Here is a 21,579-nt window from a genome sequence, read left to right as displayed (position 1 = left end):
TCAAATCTATTCACGAGGTGTGATCAGGGAATTGTGTGGTGCACGGTGGGATCACTCTCAGACCCTGTAACAGAGCTCAATAAGGACTGAGCAGGTTTGTACTGCTTCTCTTCCTGGACTGTGTCAACCTGTGTTGTGTTTTTAGAAATATTCTAATGATAATGGTTTTTTGATGACAGACGTAATTAGTTCACAGGTAATTCGCGCCCCCCCCCACACACAAATGCTACGGAAAGAAATGAGCAAATAACGGAAATCTATCAATAATAGAAATGGTGTCACACAGTCACCGGGGCAGGACGTGCTTAATGGACTTGGGTAATGACCCGTTCAGCCTGTGCACATGTTGGCATGAGGCACAAGCTGTTTCCTTAATTTTATGTGGAAACCGGCACTTGTAAAAGGAAAACCCATCCGTCCGTGCAAACATCTACCTTAATCTCCATTCACTGTGTTTCACTGGTAATATGTACAAACGGGTTAAGATGTCAACTGGAACTTACACACTATTCTTTATCCATTGTGATTTAATTATAGTGTCCTGGGATCATGCAGCGTTCCTTGATTCAGGAGGAAAGTACAGACCGTTCTGTAATTTAAGTTTCTTTAATCAGAGTTGTTTTGAGTGATAAGCAGACGCGAGTAAATAGAGATTTATTATTCATTCTGCTGAGCTGACCGGCTGCACGCTGAATTAAAGACTTTACACCAGGAGCAAATCAGGATTCAGCACTTTCAATTGAACCCTGTATTTTACCTATTACACACTTCTTCTACGAGACACTCGTGGAGGAGTGCGACTCCTGCTTACAAGAAGCCTTTCATACAAACGGCATCTTGAAGATACTGTCTCCCGATTAGCGTCTGGGCTGGAACAACACTCGATAACAATCACAAACCAGGGACACGGTTCAGCTTCAGCTCGACCGAGGTTGGAGCCTCAGTTCCCGTCTGCTGTGCATCTGTCAAAAACATCCTCAAACCCGACACCTCCGAGGGAAAACAACGACGGTGAGATACGGTTCCCGTGTTTCAGGGGCCGCGGAGCTGCGGCAACAATGAGCTCTCTTGACATGTCGGTGCCTGACAGACGGAGTCATGTGACCCCGTGGCCCCACGTTTGTCACTGATTGCACAGCTCACTGTTCGGTCGTTAATACCGTTTCCAGGCAGAAGGAGCTGTCATGGAGCCACTGAAACATTTAGACTGGGTGTCAAGTTGGGACCATGTTACAGGGGGGGTGGGAATCATGTAGACCCACACACACACACACACAATCTTGCACTTCTATCTTAGCGAGGACAGTCACTGGCAGAGCCCCTTATCTTAACCACCACAACTAAAACCCCTTACCCTAACAATTCTAACACGAAGCCTTAAAGGTCTCGAGCGTTGCAGGAGAAGCTGGAACGGCCGCCCTTAAATTCTATGAACAGCTATAGAAAGTGTAGGGTCCATTTTGAATGTGGCCCCCCCCCCCCCAAGCCCCTAGAAATACACACAGGTTTCTTAATAAGACTTTGCATCGACCTCCCTTCATTGTGGACAGCCGAACCCCCCCACACACAGTCATGGTCAGTCTGTTGTGTGCCTGGTACAGTAATGGGAAAGTGTTTGCTAGGTAACATCAGTCAGGTGAGCTCAGGTTGCTTAGAGGCTGTGTGAGACTGCACCCCCACACACACACACAGTGTATAAGGGTAAATGGTTACAACCAAACATGCATATTTGTACATGCATACACATGTATAGAAATCCATCCATGCTGTGAGGGCAGCACACAGACACACCTGAACGGGGGAATCATTATCATGTCTCCGCAGCAGCCGACACACACCATAAATAATTCAGATTCAAATTACACTGTGAGGAGACGACAGAGGCACAGGGACGACGTTTCTCCTGCAGTGGCTCAGCTCCTCAAACCGTTCTGCTTCCACCGAGTTCTCAGAGCAAAAAGATGGCTACAGTGGGCGAGGGCTCGAGCTTTGAGGAGGAAGAGGGGCCTGGGATGAGGAAGAAGAGGAGCGCTGTATTTGATGTAGCTTTCCGACCCCGGCTTGCGTTTTTTATTTGTGTCCATCTGACGACTCAGTGACGAGCGCCTTTCTCAAACCGAGACAATGGCCTCAGTCATTCAGCCCCTGCTCCCTCATCCTGGCCTCAGCAGGTGTTCACAGATCAGATACAATCTGAGATACGGGCTGTAGGAAGTCCTGGGTAGTTCCTAAAGACTTCCAGCGTGACAGCTCATTGAAAACAAGTGAAACGTAGATCACAGCAGCAGCAGCGCGCGTTGGGCCCTTCACAGGATCTATATGATGGTAGTTCGTATTGAAATTGTATTAAGTTTCCTGTGATTGACTCACTTGGAAGCACGTTCTCACACTTCAGTCTGTTCCTACATGAACTCAAGATGTCTGAGGGGATAAACAAAGAGGGGGGGGGGACTCCTAGAGTCACACCAATAATTTTTTATTGCTTTTTTTTCCCCACTCAAGAGTGAATACAAGATGTTGTCCACTCTGACTTCCTGTGATTTCACTTCGGTCATTATCTCTGATTTGTGCAAACCCCCATCGACTTTGCTTTATCAGATCCACAAGGTGTTCTGTGCTGATGCCGGATCAGGAACCTCAACCCTCGTTCTGCTGATCTTCTATTGCCATTTCTATAATTTGTCCAACAAGACGGGACCATATGGACCATTATCATTTGCTATTCAACAAGGGTTGCAATGCAGATTCTCCCTACCTAAGCTCACCTCCTCCTTGTTAGCAGAAGGGACTAAACTAGAAAGTCAAAGTATATGTCCAATTCATGCCATTTTAGGTACATTTTGTCAAGTGTTCACTTTACGCTCAAGTTTGGTTTTAGTTTGATGATATAAAACGGGGGGAAATGTCATGATTGACAGCTGAGACTGACTCCTGATTGGTTGACCACATGCATCATTGGGATCTTCCATCCCTCGGGCTCTGGCTGTGAAGGAGTACAAGGCGGCCTCCTCATGCATTGCTAAGTGGACTTTATTTGTAATCATACTGCACATTAAACCTTGTATCCGCTTCTCTTGAGGACACCGCCCTGAGACAGTAGTAGGACATACTGATGACTCCAGCTCCCTGAGCGTCGGAGGACTTATTATCGTCTGTTTATCTCGGCTTTGTTGACTTTTACACTTTTAGCCTTGAAGGCTTCTTCCCTGACTGTCGTTAACTTTGACCTTCTCCATTCACAGGAGCGACGAGCCTTCAACCCATTACTGTCATTTAGATTTCAGATAAGAAACAACTTATGAAATGTTTCTTAGGATACTCCCCCCCCCATGTTTCTATTGAAGATTGACAGTTCACCTTTGTTACACAGGAAGGAAAACAATGCATCTACCCAACAGAACAATTTAAGCTCAATCTATTCAATCCATCACTTCCCTTCACTGCAGGCATGGGGGGGGGAGCCCGTACCATTCAACTTTTAGAAAAACAGGGAGGTGTGTTCCATTCATGGTTCACTCTCTTTAGCATTAATACCCGTTTGCCTTTGTTCACCTCTCTAGATAAACAACAAGGCGTGGGCCCAAGCTGCCATTCACCGTGCTGTACCTCGAGGCCGACCTGCTCGGAGTCAGACTCCACTCTCTGAGCTCTGCGTGCACACGTACAGGTTTCACTACAATTACGTGATCGGAAGAATAAAGGCCTACCCAGTGGTCATGTTTGCCTCAAAGTTGAATCACGGTTTGAAGTATCATAAATGGATTAAAACTTCCCCTGGAGGCTGTTTAATGATGACTGATTAGAAAAGCCCCAGTCAATCAAAAGACCTCGAATGAAAACTTGAACTAAAAGCTGCGGCTGATTTATGAGCGGAAACAAATCAAGTTCAGCCAAAGTTTAAATGGCTAATTCACCACTATTGTGTTTCTCCTGCAAAGCCCAGAGGCTTAGAGTTGACACTTTGGTAAAGTCGTAGAGTGCGAATGCTTCTGCAGGGCTGGAGCCCAACCTGTGATCACACAAACACCCTGGTGTGGGATATCACAGGGAGCCCGGCCCGTATGTGGGTTGGCTGATAACAGCTGACATGAGCCTTCTACAGACTTTATGCGCTTATACACATGTGCAAATATGACAATAAACTGAATAAACAATCCAGAGAAAAATGGTTTCTGTTGGACTTTGAAAGACATTTTTAAGAACAACACACAGACACATTATAAACTACGCATGCTGCCGCCAACAAGATTTAAAGTTGTAAATATTACTAAGACCATAACGTATTAAAGACCTAGCACATAAAGATTTTATAACATAATAATAAAGAATTTAGAGTTACTTGTAACTGACTTGATGGTTAAACTAGAACATATCAAGCCTCAATTTTGTACTTCTAACATCTATATCGGTCAGGCTCTAATTGTGAGTCTTGCATTTCTCACACTCGTGTGTGATCTGAAGAATGTTTTGGTTCACAAAAAGCCTGCTGCAGATGACAGACACACACACACACACACACACACACACACACACACACACAAAGCAACAGCCGGGCGTCGCTGGGAAATCTGGGGTGATGTCATGAATGATTAAGATGAGCGTGGGGTTGTGTGTCAGGAGGATGCCGCTCAACACAAAGTGGAGAGGACGCAGGCAAATCTGAAATACACAATCAGACCCTCGGTGCTAAATCGGGCAGAGACGATTCAGTCATGATCTATTAAACCAGTCACATTTCACAGCAGGTGAGCGTGACACCATCACTGCCGACTTGTTTTGTGTTTAACGACAAGTTGAGACCAGACATGAGCAGGTTGTTAACGATGTGTCGTCTGAGCTCTTCACGTTACGCAACCAGCGTTAAGAACAGAGTGTGAACTACATATTACAGTGTTAAGATCCAATTAAACTAATAGAGCAATAGAGACAAGTATACCCTGTTTCCACGAGCCATCATTCACATACTAACGTTTGTATCTATTACAACCTGAAGAAGGTGAAAAACAAACTTCATAATAAATCACTTTGAATTCATTCTACAACAACAGATGCGGCAAACCAATGGAAATGAGTGATGATCAGACTTGAGTCGAGACTGACGTGTGGGCAGCTGCATGACCACAGGAAGATCTACGACTTTCAAGCTGCTTTCCGAACTGCACTGAACTCCTAACAGTTTTCTGGAGGGGCTGCGTGCGCACTTTGAAGGTGAAGACGTGTTTCAAGGTTTGGATCAGGTTGGATTTAGGTTAAAGTTAAGGGTTTTTATTAGTTAAGTGGTAGTTATGGTTGAGGTTAGATGAAGTCGCAAGGAAACAAGTGCAGTCAATGTGCGTCCTCTGAAGTCATGCTGACAATACTGTGTGTGTGTCTGTGTGTGTGTTTGATCTGTCATCCATCCCGTATCCTCACTTACCTGTTACATAACACCACTACACCTGCATCTTAACAATGGCAGATGTAGTGCGTTTGTTTGTGTGTGTGTGTGATTTACAATTATTCATGCATACGATTATAACCTGGATTTATTTCGCATTGTGTTTCGTCACATGAAACATCATCACACACACGAACAACGGGGTCACAACAACAACAACACACGACCTCATATCCAGTGTTGCTCATGTGAACATGTACTGACAGTTTGCACATGTATGTGAACATCATGCACACAAACACAATCCCCGGGGAGAGGAGACGAGAGCTGAGTACGGGACAGGAGAGCGGCTCCCACACTGTGGACATGCAGTCGATAACACCGGTGGATCAGATGACAAGCTGCAGCCAACGCACACGCACACGTACACACACACACACCACTTCTTTTTAACCCCGTACAGGTCTCACCGGCTGCACGAGTCACATATGTTCTGCTGCTGTAACGTGGGAAAAACTAAAGCTCTAATTGTGTCAGTGACTTTATCTCTTTCTACCGGAGCATCACGATCGACTTCTACTGCTGTGGTCACGCACGGGAAAAACCTAACAACCACTTAACCCTGCAGCTGACACACAAACAAAACACTCGCAGGTTGTGCAGCGTAGAACTTTGCATTGACCGTAAAACCTCATCTCTAACCGTAACCGACCAGGTCATGTGTCACCTTAATGTCAAACCATGAATGAACACGTGCAACAAGAAACACTGCATCTAAAAGTAAAACGCTCTTAATGACCGAGGGGAGCAAACGTGTGTCCAAGTGTAAACAAGTGTGTGTGTGTGTGTGTGCGTCTCCAAGTCTCAGAATACTGGTTGAGCTTGTTACCTGGAACCGTGTCAGACATAATTAGCGCCGTGATTCTCATGTTTTCCTCGACGCTGATCCGTCGTGACTCACTCATCGAGACCCGAGGGGACAGACAGACCTGAGATCTGTGAGGAGGCCGAGGTGGAACGGGTTCATACCGTTAAAGATAAATTCAATTTCTGTCTGAAAGTTAACAAAAAAGTTGATAAAACTGGTTTTCAAAGCACAGTTAGGGGCAAATGACAGATAGGGAATCTATTCTGTTCTTGTGTGCTGCTCTGTTTGTCCTTCAGGGCCACTGTACACAGGGACGTAAACGACGTGTGTTGCGTCACGTGCTGGTTTTGAACTTGACCTTGGTGACCTGTCATCCTCTCCCACTCAATCATTCATGTCTATAAAAACGTGCAGGGTAAAGGTGAAGAGATGCAGGAACTCTTCATGTGTTTTAGTAAAGCAATTATTTTCTATTTTATCTCTCGGTTTTAGACGGTTGGTCACGTAAATCTAACAATTCCTCTTTACGCTTTAAAAACGGAGGTATTTGGTCCGGACCAAACAAAGTAGGTGTGAAGGACCTTAAACATCTCTGTCCCCTGATGTGACTCCTGCACCAGAGAAGTCCTGGAAAGAGGCAAAGTAATTTCAGGGGTTTTGTGCGTCAGGGCCTCCAGCAAACAGATACAGTCCATCACTGCGGGGGGGCGGACAGCTGAGCTCATCTTCCTGCACGTCGGCAGAACTTCCTGCTTTCCCACACATAAGAAACAAGCCACTGACTCACTCACACATTACTCTATTAATACATATACGTATATGTTCCGCAGAGGGCCGGTGAACATACACACACATCACAGAAAGTCGTTCTGACATTAGTTGTGTTCACCTCCCAGGAGGATTTTGGGAGGGGACATATACAGAAGGTGTGTGACCTACCCAACAGGAAACCACAGGTTTATTCTAGTGCTGTGGTGAACCCACCCTGTCCTGCTGTAAAACGCTACGGAAACACAACGGGGGGGGGGGGTATCTCTTTCTGTCTCTCTGTCCCTCGCACACACGCGTCTCATAAACCCATTAGAACGACCATAAAGACATCAGTGGGTTCCATTTACACACAGTGTTTACATTCAGGCGTTAACACAAGTCAATGACTCCGAGAATCACCTGAGAATCAGGTGCGGGGGCGGCGGTAGCAGTCACAAGCTTTTGTTTTTATAGAATCAAAAGGTTCAACGGAGTAAAAGTTATATAATGAGAAGATGTAGAATGAAGAATGTATTTGTTTTAAACTATTTGCACACATTCACACACTGAATTCATTAGAATTCTTAGAGTTACACAAAGAAAGTGACTACAACTATTAAATATTTTGTCTATTTCACTGATTTTATCGACGTGCTCAACAACTGACACAGATGTGAGTCCTGACATCACTCTGTTGAGCTCAGTCTCTGCAGCACTCGTCAGGTCAGTGTATTCAAAGAGCTTTCTTAGTTTCTCGAGAAGAGGGTGTAAACTGACACAGTCGGTTTAATGTTATCACGACAGTAAAAACAATCTACAGAGCGGCAGTGTCTCCGTGTTTTCTTTCGCTCTTGTCCACAGAGGCGCCAAAACCAACGAAACTGAAAACTTCCTTGCAGGACCTTTAATAAAAGCTGAATGGAAACTAAACGTTCCTCTGGCAGCTCTGTGATCGATCGACCATGTTTGATGGGGTTAGAGTCACCGTCTGTAAAGTCAACACGCTTCCGACCTCAGATCCTCAAACCATAATAACAGACTCACATGTTGTGTTCGACAGTGTGAAACATGATCTGCTCTGTGATGTGGTTTGTTCTGTTTATTATACCGGACCACAGCTTTCCTCTTCAGTCGGTTAATGGGATTATTTGGCAAGTTTGATCTGGTTAATTACAGATAACGGTCCAGCAAACGTACGATTGATGTAGTTGGAGGTTTTGAATGGTTGTTCGTTTTATAGTTAATTGAAACTGACACTACAAATCCCTTGATGTCTGTAGTCACACAGGCCAAACCGATTGTTTGTTGGTCTCAGTGCATTCGAGCATGCAGAATTATCCACGTCCCATCTTCTAACATGGAGGAGGCGACCAATACTGCAGGCAGCCACCAGAGGAACATCAAAACACTCCGACTTCACTCTTGGAAGCCATCATGTCGTTCATTTTCATCTTCAGGTACTTAATGTCTGAGCCATCACGCAGTGTAAAAGGTAAAACTAATGAGTAACTGGGATATGAGCAGAGAGAACATCTGTTTGACATGATTTAAAACACATGGGAGTAGTTTCAGGTTTAGTTCCGTGTAGTGTTTTCATGTAGCCTCCCCTCGATCAGAGCAATGCACACATTAGTATGCAGCGCAGGCATTTGTGGTTCAGTGATGCATAAATCATCTCAAGTTATTTTTAAAAATATAATCTAGGATAAATTAGTTTCATCCCAGTGGGTGGAGATTCAAATGAAAACACCAAACTTTGCCCTTGGGCTGTGTGGGTACCGCCGAACAACCACCACTGTCGTTACTCTCGAGGAAACTTCTTCCCTTGTTGTTGTGGAATTTAAGAGTTTACATGAAGAAGAGTAAGAGACATGGGTGAGTAGAGCCGGCCTCATGATGGCCGCCGGCCCTCTTGTTCTGACAGTTGTGTTGGATGAAACTCAGGCTGATACTCACCTAATGAAAGCCATCCTGGGTGTATCTTGCTGCTTGGGTTCCTCTCGGCTCTGAGACGCTCCGGATGACGGAGGGTTTGAAGCCGGGATGGAGGACAACGGGGGGAGAGTCGAGGAGCGGAGCGATGGAGGAGGAAAAGAGGACGAGGGAGGAGGGGTATGGTTGGACGGGTTCTTTCCACTTCGCAGGAGACGGAGGGACTTGACCCGGATGCTGTGGTTACTGTGGTGACGGGCTGCCTTGCCCACAGGTTCTGTGGCAGCTCTCGTGAAGGTTTGTTCCGCTCTGGAAACAAAAAACACACAGATTTATAGTCAATCACAAGTAACGTTGCAAATGGTGTTTAAGTAATTCATTAACATCTTATTTAATATAGGGTTGTATCAATTAGTGCATCAGATTATAAATTGATATATAAAGTAGGTAACAGACAATTGAAATATTTGCAGTTACTCCTGCATTTATCTCTATGTTTTCTACAAGTGACACTCTGGAGTCTTGATCTGGTAAAACAATGTCACTCCAGCACATGATGGTAAAAGAAGTGTGGAGATGGTGTCAAGTGGTTTACGAGAGGGTGGAGACGAGGACACGCACAGTTTCATGTTCCATCACATAAAAAAACATGAATGCAATTACCTCCACCGTGTTTGTTTGTTAGCAGGAAACTAGTGGACAGGTGGAGACTAAAGAAGCTGGAGGAGCTGTTATAAGTCGGGGAGGAACCTGTTAAAGATCTAGATCAGGGGGCAGATAAAGGAACGTGCGTCTTTATGCTGATCCAACACTGTAAATCTCAACAGGGACTTTGTACTCGAGATAGAAGCCACCAACTGACAAGCTATAAAAGTGAAGAGCATATGAACCTGCTGAGGCAGGAACGAGAGCGAGGCGGGGGGGGTGGGTTGTTTCTGAGGGACAGATGCCACAAAGCGACGTAAAACATTCCTGCTATTGTTCGGACATTCTCCTCCAGTCGCTCGCTCCGTGTTTTGTCTGCTGGTTTCTTCACAAATTCAACATGTCTGATGAATAATTGTGACAAGATTCCTCCCTGACAAAGGCAGGTACAGTACAGACACAGACATGTCACACGGTCATGGGATAACGTCAAGTGACTGTGGTATTCAGGTGGTGTGACCCCTCAGGCTCGGTGATGGCACCGACCCCTGAACTTTGACCCCTGCAGAGAGGGTCCCACTTAACCACGTCTGATACGATCTGCGTCCTCCACGTGATTCTTCTTTGATGTTTGCAGCTGTCGGCTCACAGACTCGGCTTCGAACCACAATGTAAATACGAGGCACGCAGAGGAACTTCATTTACAAGCTAGATAACATCGACAGATTAAAGCAAATTACAAAAAATAAGCTCAGAGTAATCCTTTCTGTATTCATATCTATTTATTCATATTGATAAAAAATTTGGACATATTGCAGGTCCAGATTTGACTAAATGTAACTACACTTCCTGTGGCCCTTAAGTTTACAAATGCCAAGTGTGAAGCAGAGAAGAGTAAAATAGTTCCTGAGATAAATGAGCCACATACAGACAGAGATTTCTGGAATTAGTTGAAAAGGCTGAACTATCAAACATAATCGAAAAGCTGAAACACACTCAGTTCACATCTCTGACGCGTTTCTTCCTCTCCGTCCCTCCTTCGTGTTCCACCTCTCACTCAACTTGTCTGGACGATTCTCATGTTTGGGTTTTATTCTTGTACAGATGAAACAACGTTTCAGCACCTGACAAAAAGCTTTGTCCAGTTCCATCCTCCGCTAGTAATTTTCCACCCAATTACAATAATCCTCCCAGTGACCCCCGACGACCCCTGATGACCCCCAGGCTGGTTAAAACAACCTAAACCACTTGACACAAAGACTTAAGAGGTGAGGAATGACAAGTATGCTCGAAACAGAGGGACGTACACGTGCACGCACACACGGCTCTAACACGACAGTGACGGCCTTCTGTTACGAGCGGTGGGCTTGTCAGAGGGAAAAAAACAACATTACAATGAGAGGATTAGGAAACTATTGTGAAATTCAAAGCGCTACTGGAAAAGCAGCTGGTGCTACTGGAAAGAAACAATAACTTTCAGCTGGTGTATAAAAATCACATGGTTTTAAATAAGAGTCCTGTATTGGAATCATCTGCACTTACACACATGTACAGTAGGAACATGTGAGGGAAAGTGTGGACGGCAAACGAAGGTGAAACTGTTCAAACAGAAAGGAGCAAGACAACTGGAGAACAACTTGTCTTTCCAACCCTTTGGTCGTGTTTGCAATAGATTTAAATGACAATAAAGACGTGTCATAATCTTTATAATATAAATATATATACAGATTTACTTGAAACCCTCTATAAGACCTGACTTCAGTCTGCGACGGGGATGGATACACTCTGCCTCCACTCCCCGGGTCACATTGCTCTGCAGGAGACACAGTTTCTTGGCACCGATGCAAAGTGAAAACTGGGTGAACACACCAACTTGGCAGAACAGTGAGGTGAGATTACGCCTCAGTTCAAACTCCTCCACTGGCAAAGCAAAAATGAGTCAACAGCCTTTTATTAGTTTGTTTAAAAGAAAACACATATACTCACTAATTTTGGTGTAAAGGAGGTCACGTTTTTCCTGCAACATATAATTACTGCAGGGCAAATGTTGAAGGAATCAACCGATGTGTTTTGTTTGTGTTACTCAAAGAAGCACTAAAGAAAAACTTGTGCTAAACAGGGAGGTTGGAGATTTGAATTTGATATGCTGCCAACACGAGGACTGAAAAATGACATTAAAAGATTGAAGAGTTACAGCAGAGCAACTGTATTTGTATATTTTTCAGTTACTGGTGGTAACCTGCTGCAGTTTTTCATTTCTTTACACCAGACGAACACACAGTGAGATGTAAAAAACAAACAGTGGTGAACGCAGAGTGAAGGCATGTCACGCTCTGTTTGTGAGGTTTAACCTCTGTCCTCACCCGTCACTTTTCCCACCACCGGCTGGATCCGTCACCGTGACGTCACCGCCGCCACCCCCCTGCACCGTCGTCGGCTGGTGGGCTCGGCCCTCCTGCTGGCCCCGCCTCCTGGATCTGATCTGAGGGTAGAGGAAAGAAGAGGGAGGGGTCAGACCCTTCCTCAAAACGCCCTCCACACCCTCCTTACACAAACTTAATAGACATGTAAGTGTTATAGGAAATACCTGAAATAACCATCTTTGAGAAAAAAATATTTGATGTGTATTTTGACTTTTTAATTTGGTCCTCGTCCCATCAACTTACATGGAGGAGGCGACTTTATGACCTAAACCACAGTCAGCCACCAGGGGTTGATCCAGATGAATTGGCTTCACTTTTGCGGAGCTGTCACGTCGTCCATCTTTATATATAATTTAATGGTAGAGAACTCAACTTCATGAAGAAGCTACTTCCTGTGAGTTTGGGTGTGTGACCACCAGGGGACCAAACCTGCAGCTGAAACGTTTACATCCCTTCAACTGTACATCTACATGTAACTAAGCTGTGCTCCTGAACCAAGTGGCTGTGTTACTCTATGACCCAAATTGATTTGATTTATTCATTTCAAATTGTATGACCATATATATATATAACGTGCTAACACCTTGTTTAATCCTCCTCCCCCCTTGGACGTGCTGCAGCTGCTACTGTGCTGGCAGCAGCAACACAAACACCTCAGCTTAACCGTTCAGAAAACCCCTGTCACCAAATATTATGAAAACTCTCCAGTGTAATAAAGGAGATAAGCTCGGGCCGTGTCAAAAGTGCTTTATATCAGATGCTAGCTTAGCGAGCCCCGCTGCCCAGGCCGGTTTCAGCTGAAGGATTTGGCGTCTAAATGGAGCTGTTAAAACTCTGGTCGTCGGACACTTGGTTCTTTGTCCGGGGCTTTCACACACCCGGCTCCCAGCGGATTCTGATTTCTTTATTGGCTGAAGACAACCTCATACTGTTCGGGAGAGGGAGCGTTTGAGAGAGTCTCCAGATGGCAGGCAGTGCAGACCGATGATCCCTGGGATTGCAGTTCAGCCGAAAGGACACGGCGTAAACAATTCCTCACTGCATAACGTACGTCGTTTGGTTATGAATCGGTGCGAAGGGCGTTTATTTCACTGCGACAACCACAAACACCAGCAGTAAGTGGGTTTCAGCTCAAGGACAGAGACGGTTTCCAAGTGCACCTGTTCTTTTGGGATCAGTGCTGCTAATGTGAGTGGAATTTATTATAATCAGAGGGGAGGGCTGATAAATCATTATTCTCTCATCCAGTCACCAAACAGCTGTGCCAAACACTGAGAAACGTGGAAGCTACCACTTCTACAGTCTCCTTAAAGTCAGGCAGGATGCACCATATTTCACACCCTCATAGATATCAGTTTCCTAAATATGCCTGAATTTCTTACGTGACAATTTGTACAGAAATAGAAAAATGAAGTCTAAATCAAAGAAAGAAGAAATCAAAATCAGAAAATAGGAGAAAATAAAACTCTGGTGCACAATAGAATAACTTATTTAAGAGAATGTGCTACAGTAAAGACAGGAATGAAATGAAATCTCATGCTTTACAAACAAGTAAAGGATTTACCTGAGCTTTGGTCAGAGAAGTTGAGGTCCGGCTCCTGAAAACCCGTCCGGGCGCAGGACTACGCTGTCTGGTCTTCACTTGCGAGCTCTTCTCCTCAGTCCGCTGTCGGCCCATCGGGTCGATCAGGTACCGCTGGGCCAGACGCATCACGCGGGTCAGGACGCTCTTCGCTCTGGTAACTGAGTCTACAGAGACAAAAACAATGAATCAACATCGATATTTTTGTGTTTCAAAGCCCTGTAATTTAGAGAATGCAATTTTCTTGGTATAAAAATGCAAATTATCATCACATCCTCGATTTATGGACATCCAGCGCCTGAGCACCACTCAATTACAAACTCCAGTGGACAATCCTGTGATGACACCGCTGAGCGCGTTGGAGTAATAAAACAAGTTATCATTCCATTACAGGCAAACCCCGACTGAAACGCTCGTTGTGGTTGTGTACGTGTGTTTCGGTGCATGAATGTGTCCTTGTTATGCACAAATGAATGTTATCAGTGGCTCACCATGTTTACACAGGGGGCCGAATCTGCCTGCTTAGGCAAGCTGTGAACACAAAGACCCACTTACACAATGTACTGTCTGTGTTTGTGTGCAAGCACGCTCACGCATATACAGACACAGAAATATACAACACAATGTGTATAACACAAGGAGTGCACAAGATTTTAAACAGTGATTTACACCGTGTGTTGGAGTGAGAAGCGTTTGTGCGTCAACATCCTGATAACAGGAAGAGAAACGTAACTTCAGCTGTGCTTCGGTAACGTGACATTTTCTGCAACTGACGGTGTCATTATAGAATCACCCACATATTCTACGAGGAAAACTTTTCTGACTTACAAGAAACGTGGACAGCTTAGTGCATTTGTCAAAAATACCACCAGCACATATTGTAATACATTAATCTTTTGTTGGACGACTGAAAACTCAGGATATAACAACAACAATTTAGGCTGCTGAAGAGATTAAGATTCTTCAGCCATGCAAGCAGCTCTGTAAAGATTTACTTAAGCACAGTCAGAGCATGGATTACCACAGCCATTAATGTGTGTACAAAGTTTTATGGTGAAGAATAACTTCTGGGTAAGATTTATTATACACTCATAAAGCATAAATGGAAATCCATCTACTAGTTGTCATCTTTCTGGACAATAATATGGCTAAACACACATTATGACATTGACGTATTTTCTATTTTGAAGAGAACAAAGTGTACAAAAACATGTGCAGCACCAGAACGTCACCTGTGGCTAAATCCAAATGATCTGCGGAAGAAGTTACTTCACTTTTTAAAAAGAGCAGAGAAACACTGAAAAAATAAATCATATGTCTCCTTTAAGTGTTTGGCTAAGATATGATAAAGGAACTGTACAGAAACCTTATTACAGTTTAAGTTTAGCGTGAGACAGGCTTCTGCACGTACGCGGCTCTGCCCCACGTTGAACCTGCTGAATTAGTGATTTAGTGATTTAGTAGCACTGACGGCTTCCTTCCTGTATTAGAGGCCATTCACGAGTCAGCCTGAGATGCATGGACGTGAGAGGTCTAGACCTGTTGTGTAGACTAATGATGTAATCGCACACACGTGAAAAATAGAACGAGACACTTGTTACACACACAGAGACACGCCCTTTACCTTTCTCTGTGGGTTTTCCTCCTCCTGGCAATACTGGTGCATTTTCTTCATCCTTATCTTCTATGCTTTGGTTCGACACTGAGGCCGTCGGATTCTCACACATGTCTGGAGAAACAAACACAATAACAACAATTTTGGGAAAATATTTAGTGGCTTCATGACTTTTGCTGATGCATAACTGTAAATCTTGGTCACATCCTCCTGTCTCAATGGAATAATATGAAGAAATATGAGGAATATGCATCATGTCAGGTACAGTATGTCATGAACATGTTGCCAGTGGCTGCAGTGATGTAGAGAAATACTAATGTATGAAAACAGAATGTGGTGAACCTATAGTTTTAATTTAAAACAACAACAAAACTCCTTATAAAGGTTGGAGCCTGACTTTAGAGCTCGAGGTCACTGCATGACCACCTACTCCTACGACCTGCTCCCATTGGACGGTACCAGCTCCAATGCACACCACGCTTTACCGTCTGATTCGACTCTAAATGGGATCATTATTTACTAAATGAACATCGTGCTGTATTGAAGAAGACTTGAAACTAGAGGCTGAGACCTTTAACTCCTTAGGAAAATGTTATTAAACCAGTCGCTTCCACCTTTGCTTCCCTTTCTAGACCAAACTTCGTTAGCTTAGCACAAACATTGGACACAGGTGGTAATAGCTCAACTAGCTTTGTTCAAAGTTAACAAAAATCCACTTAACAACAGATCGAACTTGACCAACAATTCGTCTAACCCGTTCTTACACACACTAATGACTAAACAAAAAAGAAATGTGTTTTCACAGGTTAACGTCCTATCAATTATTGTTTTGGGCCATTTGTGCTTCCTCAAGTTTAACGTTAAGTTAGAGGACAGAACAATAGTAGCATCAATGATGTTTCTAAATCCTCTAGTCCATTTGTTTCTGATCTACACGTCGAGTTGTGTAGTTTTCCCCGTGGCCGAGTGCGGCTGTGTGGGTCTGGTCATGTCAGAGGGCAGGGGGTGATGTTGACTTGTAATTTTTTTTCCCGGGTCTATAACATGAGCTCTAAGGATAAGGCTGCCACCGCCAAACAGGAAGAGGCAGTGATAAAGTGCGAGGTCTTTGTAGAGTCCTGAGTGGGGTTATCTTTGATGTTAAAACAACTCCATCTCCCTAGACACACCCTCTCCTCCCCCCCCTCATATGGCCCATGGCTTCTTTCCTCCCTCCGATCTGTCTCAATCACTGTCAGACATCGGTTAAGGAGAGGTTCCCTTCCACAGCCACATGCCAACATCAAAACACCGGCGTGTCGCAGCTCGTCTCCTGCTAGCCACCCAGCGACTGACGGGATAGAAACATATGGCATTAGCGCATTCACTCAACTACAACTACAAGTTCAGGAGGGAAGTTAAAGTAGGTTATGTCCAAAGTTCAGGAAATCCATTTTACAGACTGGTGAAAGCCACAGAATTCAACTTCTATCACTTTCATATCATAGATTAGTTTGTTAGTTTGTTAACTAATGGCCATAGTAAAGTATTGTGATACCTACACATTAGAGTACACGTTGTTAAAAAAGTATTAGAAAGTTACACAAACTGAGAATCTGTTTCCACGGAGACAATATGGTGGAATATGTAGCCGCGCAAACAGACGGGAGCCTCCACACTGCTGAGCTCACCTGTTCAGTTTCTGTGTGACTCACAGTTGTAATGAGAAGGTCTGAATGTTTGTGATTTATTGCTGCAACGAGGCCTCGTGCAGGTTCAGTGCTGCTGCCCCGTCTGGAGCTGCCAACCAGCAGTCAGATTCTATTCTTACACACTCCCAGTGCTTTTAAAAACAATGATCTGGGAACACCTAATGGCACAATATGAATAACAAGTCAGGTTTCTGATATCCGATTGTCGCCATTTGTTTGTTTGTCAGCAGGATTACTCAAACTCCCAGATGGATTTCCACACAACTTCGAGGGACGGGACACGGGCCAGTGAAATAATGGTTTTAGCGGATTTAAATGTGGTTTCATAAGGGGGACTACCGGTTCTTGGAAGTGCCATTCTAGTTATGTATGAATAAATAAAATGTACAAATCCAGTGTAATCCAACTAGCAAGGCAAATGGGGTAGAAAGGGGTTCTAGTCTCAGTCCTATCAAATATCTATAGATGGACTGAGATGCAGCAGAGGCCTCAAGTAAGAAGAGGACCTTTGAAACAGCAGCAGCAAATTCTGTGTCACTAACAAGTTTGAAGGACAGTTTGTCTTTTTAACCACCGAGGTCGATTAGATAAAGAGGAGATGAGGAAACTCTCAGGTAGGAGGCAGGAATAAGAAGCTACTACAGGTTGTGCATCATTTTCCCTGGAGGAAAATCACTGGATCCACTACTTCACATTTAACTTGCTTTTCAATAATCTCCTTCACTTTGAGAACTTGAACAAAACAAGTTATTTAAAATGCATTGTGTGCTTGTCTGGACTTAAGATCAAGTTTTATGACAAATTAGTCCAGAAAACCAGGTTATTCCAAAGGGTTCATGTACTTTTTCTTCTCTTAATCTATTTAATAACTTTTACAAAGACTAATACATTTCTGTCCTTTGGCTCAACGAAGCAGAGTTACTCGTTCTCCTCGGCCCAGTGGCTTCTCTTCAGTGTGGCGGAACAACCTGTGCTACAACAAGCTGCTGTTTGTTTGGCGTCGCCGGGTAAAGGCCACGCTGCTTATGTTACAACGGAGCAATTAAACCTGGATCAAAGATAAATTCATTTGCAGCTATTTCTTTGATTCCGAGCCAATTTCAGTTGAAACAAAATGAGTTTCAGATGACATAACATAACAAGTTATATTAGGTCGTTAGATGTGTTTGTGTCTTTATTGAAAAGCCAATAAATATCACAGTGAATCTCGGCCGTATCCCGATGTCTGCTGTGAACTCCTCTCCAGGTCATTCCACGGCTTTGCTCTCAGGTTAAGGTTCGTGTTCTGACTGGGCCCCGACAAAAGGGGGCTTTTCCTTGTGTGAAGTCGTTCTGTAAAAGATCTACTGGGATGTTTAAGGTCATTGTCCCGCTGCATCAAGCAGTTTTTATAGACAGCCGCTCTGACATTATCTTGTAAGAGATACGCTCAGAAACGTGGGAATTTATTTCCCCCTGCGGCGCTGGCGAGCTGCTCAGACCCGGAGGCGGCAGAGCAGCTCCACCTCTGGGCTGATGTTTTCACGTCGGCATGCGTCCGTCTTTTTATACCAGAGGAAGTTCTGTATGTTCATCCTAAATGATTCGACAATCACAAATCAATTAGATTGGAATCCTATGGTTTCAAACTGTGACTGTTTGGATGTGGACGATGATTTGTGTGTTTGTAATTAAAGTGGGTGTGTTGTTGATTACAATGGGTCGTGTCAGCTCCTAACTGTAACTTCGATAAGGATCTGACCAAATTCCAGTTCTGATGATGTGTCTGGGATCATAAACCGAGTGACATTTCACAGGCGTTCCGCTGACAGCCGTCAGACACTCCAATGATTCTCCCACTTTAAACAGCTGATGCCAAAACAGAGGTTTAGACTAATGCCATAATGACACTTGCCAAATAACACACACATGTGGTGTGGATACACTCCCTGTTCTCTTACAATACACTAATGACTTTGTGGATGAGACTTAAATCCTACAATACATAAGAGTAATAAGAGTAATAAGAGCTTAAGCTTTAAACAGATGTAGTGGAAGGTTTACTCTAAATGGTCCAGTAGGATTTTAATGATTCACTGACTATAGGGAACGAAACTAGTAGCGGTTACACACCTACGTTGTTTGGTCCGGACCTTCAGACTTTTCAGTTCAGTCCCAAACAAAGATATGAACTGGTTCATTCATTTTCTCCATTCAAACGGAAAGGACTGCTCACAGGCCAAGGTCAGACACACGCCCATCTACCGACCAATCAGAGTCGAGTACAGGTAGACGCAGCCCACGTAGGTGATGACGACAGGACGCACGCATGTCAGACAAAACTCTTTAGTCCCTAAATTACAACGTGAAACCAGAACTAACCAGATCAAATGTAAACAGTGGAACAGACGCTCGGTTCAGACTTTTTGAAAACTGCCCTTGGTTCGATAACAAAGATCTGACCTGACGACAGCTCATCAATAAACTGTGATCAACTGCAAACAGGCCCCAGCACAAGGTCCAGCACGTGCTCCCTAAGTACTGGTTCCCTCCATGACACATACTGCACACCGAGCGCAGCGCAGATCAGTGCACAGGGGGATCAGGGTCTGTAATTTAAGGTTTAACTGTTGACCTCAAGTTCTGCTGACGTCCAGCATCCAGACACACAAACACAGGAAAACAAATGACATCACACAAACTGATGAGGCAAAAAAAAGAAAAGAAAAAGGGAATCAAATCAAAACATACGGTAAAATCCCCGACTCACAACACAAACGGCAGAGAATGTGGGTGAGCTCAGCTCCGGGGTTTCTCTGTGACTCAGGGATATAATGAGAGGGTATGAATGACAGTGTGCATTTTACTGCCCACTCTCTCTCTCCCCCCCCGTCTCTCCCTCTCTCTCTCCCCCCGTCTCTCCCTCTCTCCCCCTCCCTCCCTGTGTCGAGCAGTTTCAGATGACACAGTGCTCTGCTGATTCCTCACTGTCCAGGAATTAATGCTGATGACACGCAGCCTTTTGAAGGTTGTGTTTAGGTGTATCTGAGGCGTCTGCCGTCCTCTGGGAGTTGGGGGAGGCCTATCTGAGCAGGGATTGAATGGGCTCTAATGTCCGGCTCAGCAGCTCCTGTAGCCTGCGAGCTCACTGACGCTGCTCTCAAGTGCTGATTGTTTACAGACGGGGGGCGGGGGGGGAATTAAGACAGAAAATCTAAGTAATGGAAACGGAAACTCTCTTGAGGGAAGGAATACAGAAGCAGAAGATGAACATGGAGACAAATTGAAAGATTCGACTTCTGTATAAACCGGACACCCAACAGAGAAAGTACGACACGGGATGCACTTACAAGAAATGCGTTTGTAACTTAAACTGAAAGCGAGACACTCTCTACACCCCCCAGAGGAACTGCTGGACAGTTTCTGAAGAATGGAAATGAAATCCGAGCTGAACACAAAAGACGAGCCAGAAGAAGTGTACGGGAGCAAGGAGAGAAGATGTTCGGCTGCAGTTCTTGAAATTGGAAAACCCTGCGTAACATAACGACCTGAGGGCAAACCGCAGTTTGGGCTGATGTCGCTATTAAGCATTTTCTTTTTTTTTTTCATGTGCTCCTCACTGTAATGAAAACCACAGAAAGTCCATCCTGCTGAGCTCAGGTTCTGGGGACTGAAATCAGATTGGTTTTCTCACACTGACCTCAAACGAAGAGGAACGGCTCTGCAGGGCAAAACACAACGTTAGAAACCAATAAGGACAGTTCGGGTTTTTTTTGGGGGGGGGGCATGTAATACAGCAAATACCACCTACTTAATGACTGAGCCACTGTTTAAACTCAAGCTATAAGAAGATTAAACATGAAGCAACGTCAGGGAGAGTGTTTACAAGCGAGTGTTTACGAGTTGGAGAAGTGCAGGTAAACAGAGAAGCTCAAACTATGGGCTGTTGAACGTTGGTACTGACCAGAGGGATTTGTTAGGGTTAGTCGTCAAATGTCTGTTATCAGAAAGACATGCTGAGCAAACAGCCCTGTGTCTGCCCAAGAGTTCCCGGAAAAACATTAAGTCACGAATGTAATTTATCATGTTTAAGTTTAAATAAAAATAATAAAAGAAAGTAAAAAGAGAACAGAAGCAGCTATACGGCCTAAACGTGTGTGTGATGATAGACGACGAGTTCACGTTCTTCCCCCTTCACTACATCAGAGGCCACAACCTCTCGGTTGGTTCTTATCACAGAACAATAGGCGGCACCAGGAGCTGGTGAAGTTGTTATTTCAGCCCACTGGTCAGGTTATTTTTTCTAAAACACAACACAAAGAACTGCTCAACCCCTTTGCTCCTCCACCGCAGGGTACAGTACGCAGAGAGGAGAAACAGGAAAAGGGTGATGTGAAAGACAGAAAGGTAGGAGGAGGCCGATAGACACTTTAGAGATAAACTGATTATTCTACTTGTATAAACCAGTCTACTGTACTTTCTATTTTCAAACCAGTATTTCAGTGTGACATAAAGTAAATCCCTACATTGTGATTTATTCCTCTGTGCATATTACCACATTACTGTTTTTAAATAAAAGCTTCTACAACAGGGAATAAACCAGCATGTTGTATTTGCTGTGACTGGGCTGAAGGGACAACATCGTTTGCGTCGCTGAGAATTCAATGTGGGACTTTTCCTTTATTTACTTTAGTTTCTGTCCGAATAAACATTGAAG

The 21,579-nt window shown here is 44.2% G+C and overlaps 1 protein-coding gene across 1 annotated transcript in view; it reads right to left on the bottom strand.

Moving 5' to 3' along the window:
• The window catches only part of si:ch211-266k8.4 (rab GTPase-activating protein 1), a 44,817-nt gene that overhangs the window by 3,214 nt on the left and 20,024 nt on the right, over window positions 1-21,579 (bottom strand). Inside the window, exons 11-14 of the mRNA XM_035157896.2 lie at window positions 15,202-15,306; window positions 13,560-13,744; window positions 11,936-12,054; window positions 8,952-9,236 (exon numbers count right to left, since the gene is read on the bottom strand). Coding sequence (XP_035013787.2) covers window positions 8,952-9,236; window positions 11,936-12,054; window positions 13,560-13,744; window positions 15,202-15,306 — 694 coding nt within the window. The remainder of the gene's footprint in view (window positions 1-8,951; window positions 9,237-11,935; window positions 12,055-13,559; window positions 13,745-15,201; window positions 15,307-21,579) is intronic.

Source organism: Hippoglossus stenolepis, chromosome 5, assembly GCF_022539355.2.
Source record: "Hippoglossus stenolepis isolate QCI-W04-F060 chromosome 5, HSTE1.2, whole genome shotgun sequence".
Classification (NCBI taxonomy): Eukaryota; Metazoa; Chordata; class Actinopteri; order Pleuronectiformes; family Pleuronectidae; genus Hippoglossus; species Hippoglossus stenolepis.
Note: the sequence above shows the minus strand (reverse complement) of the source record. Positions and strands in the feature narration are given on the sequence as shown.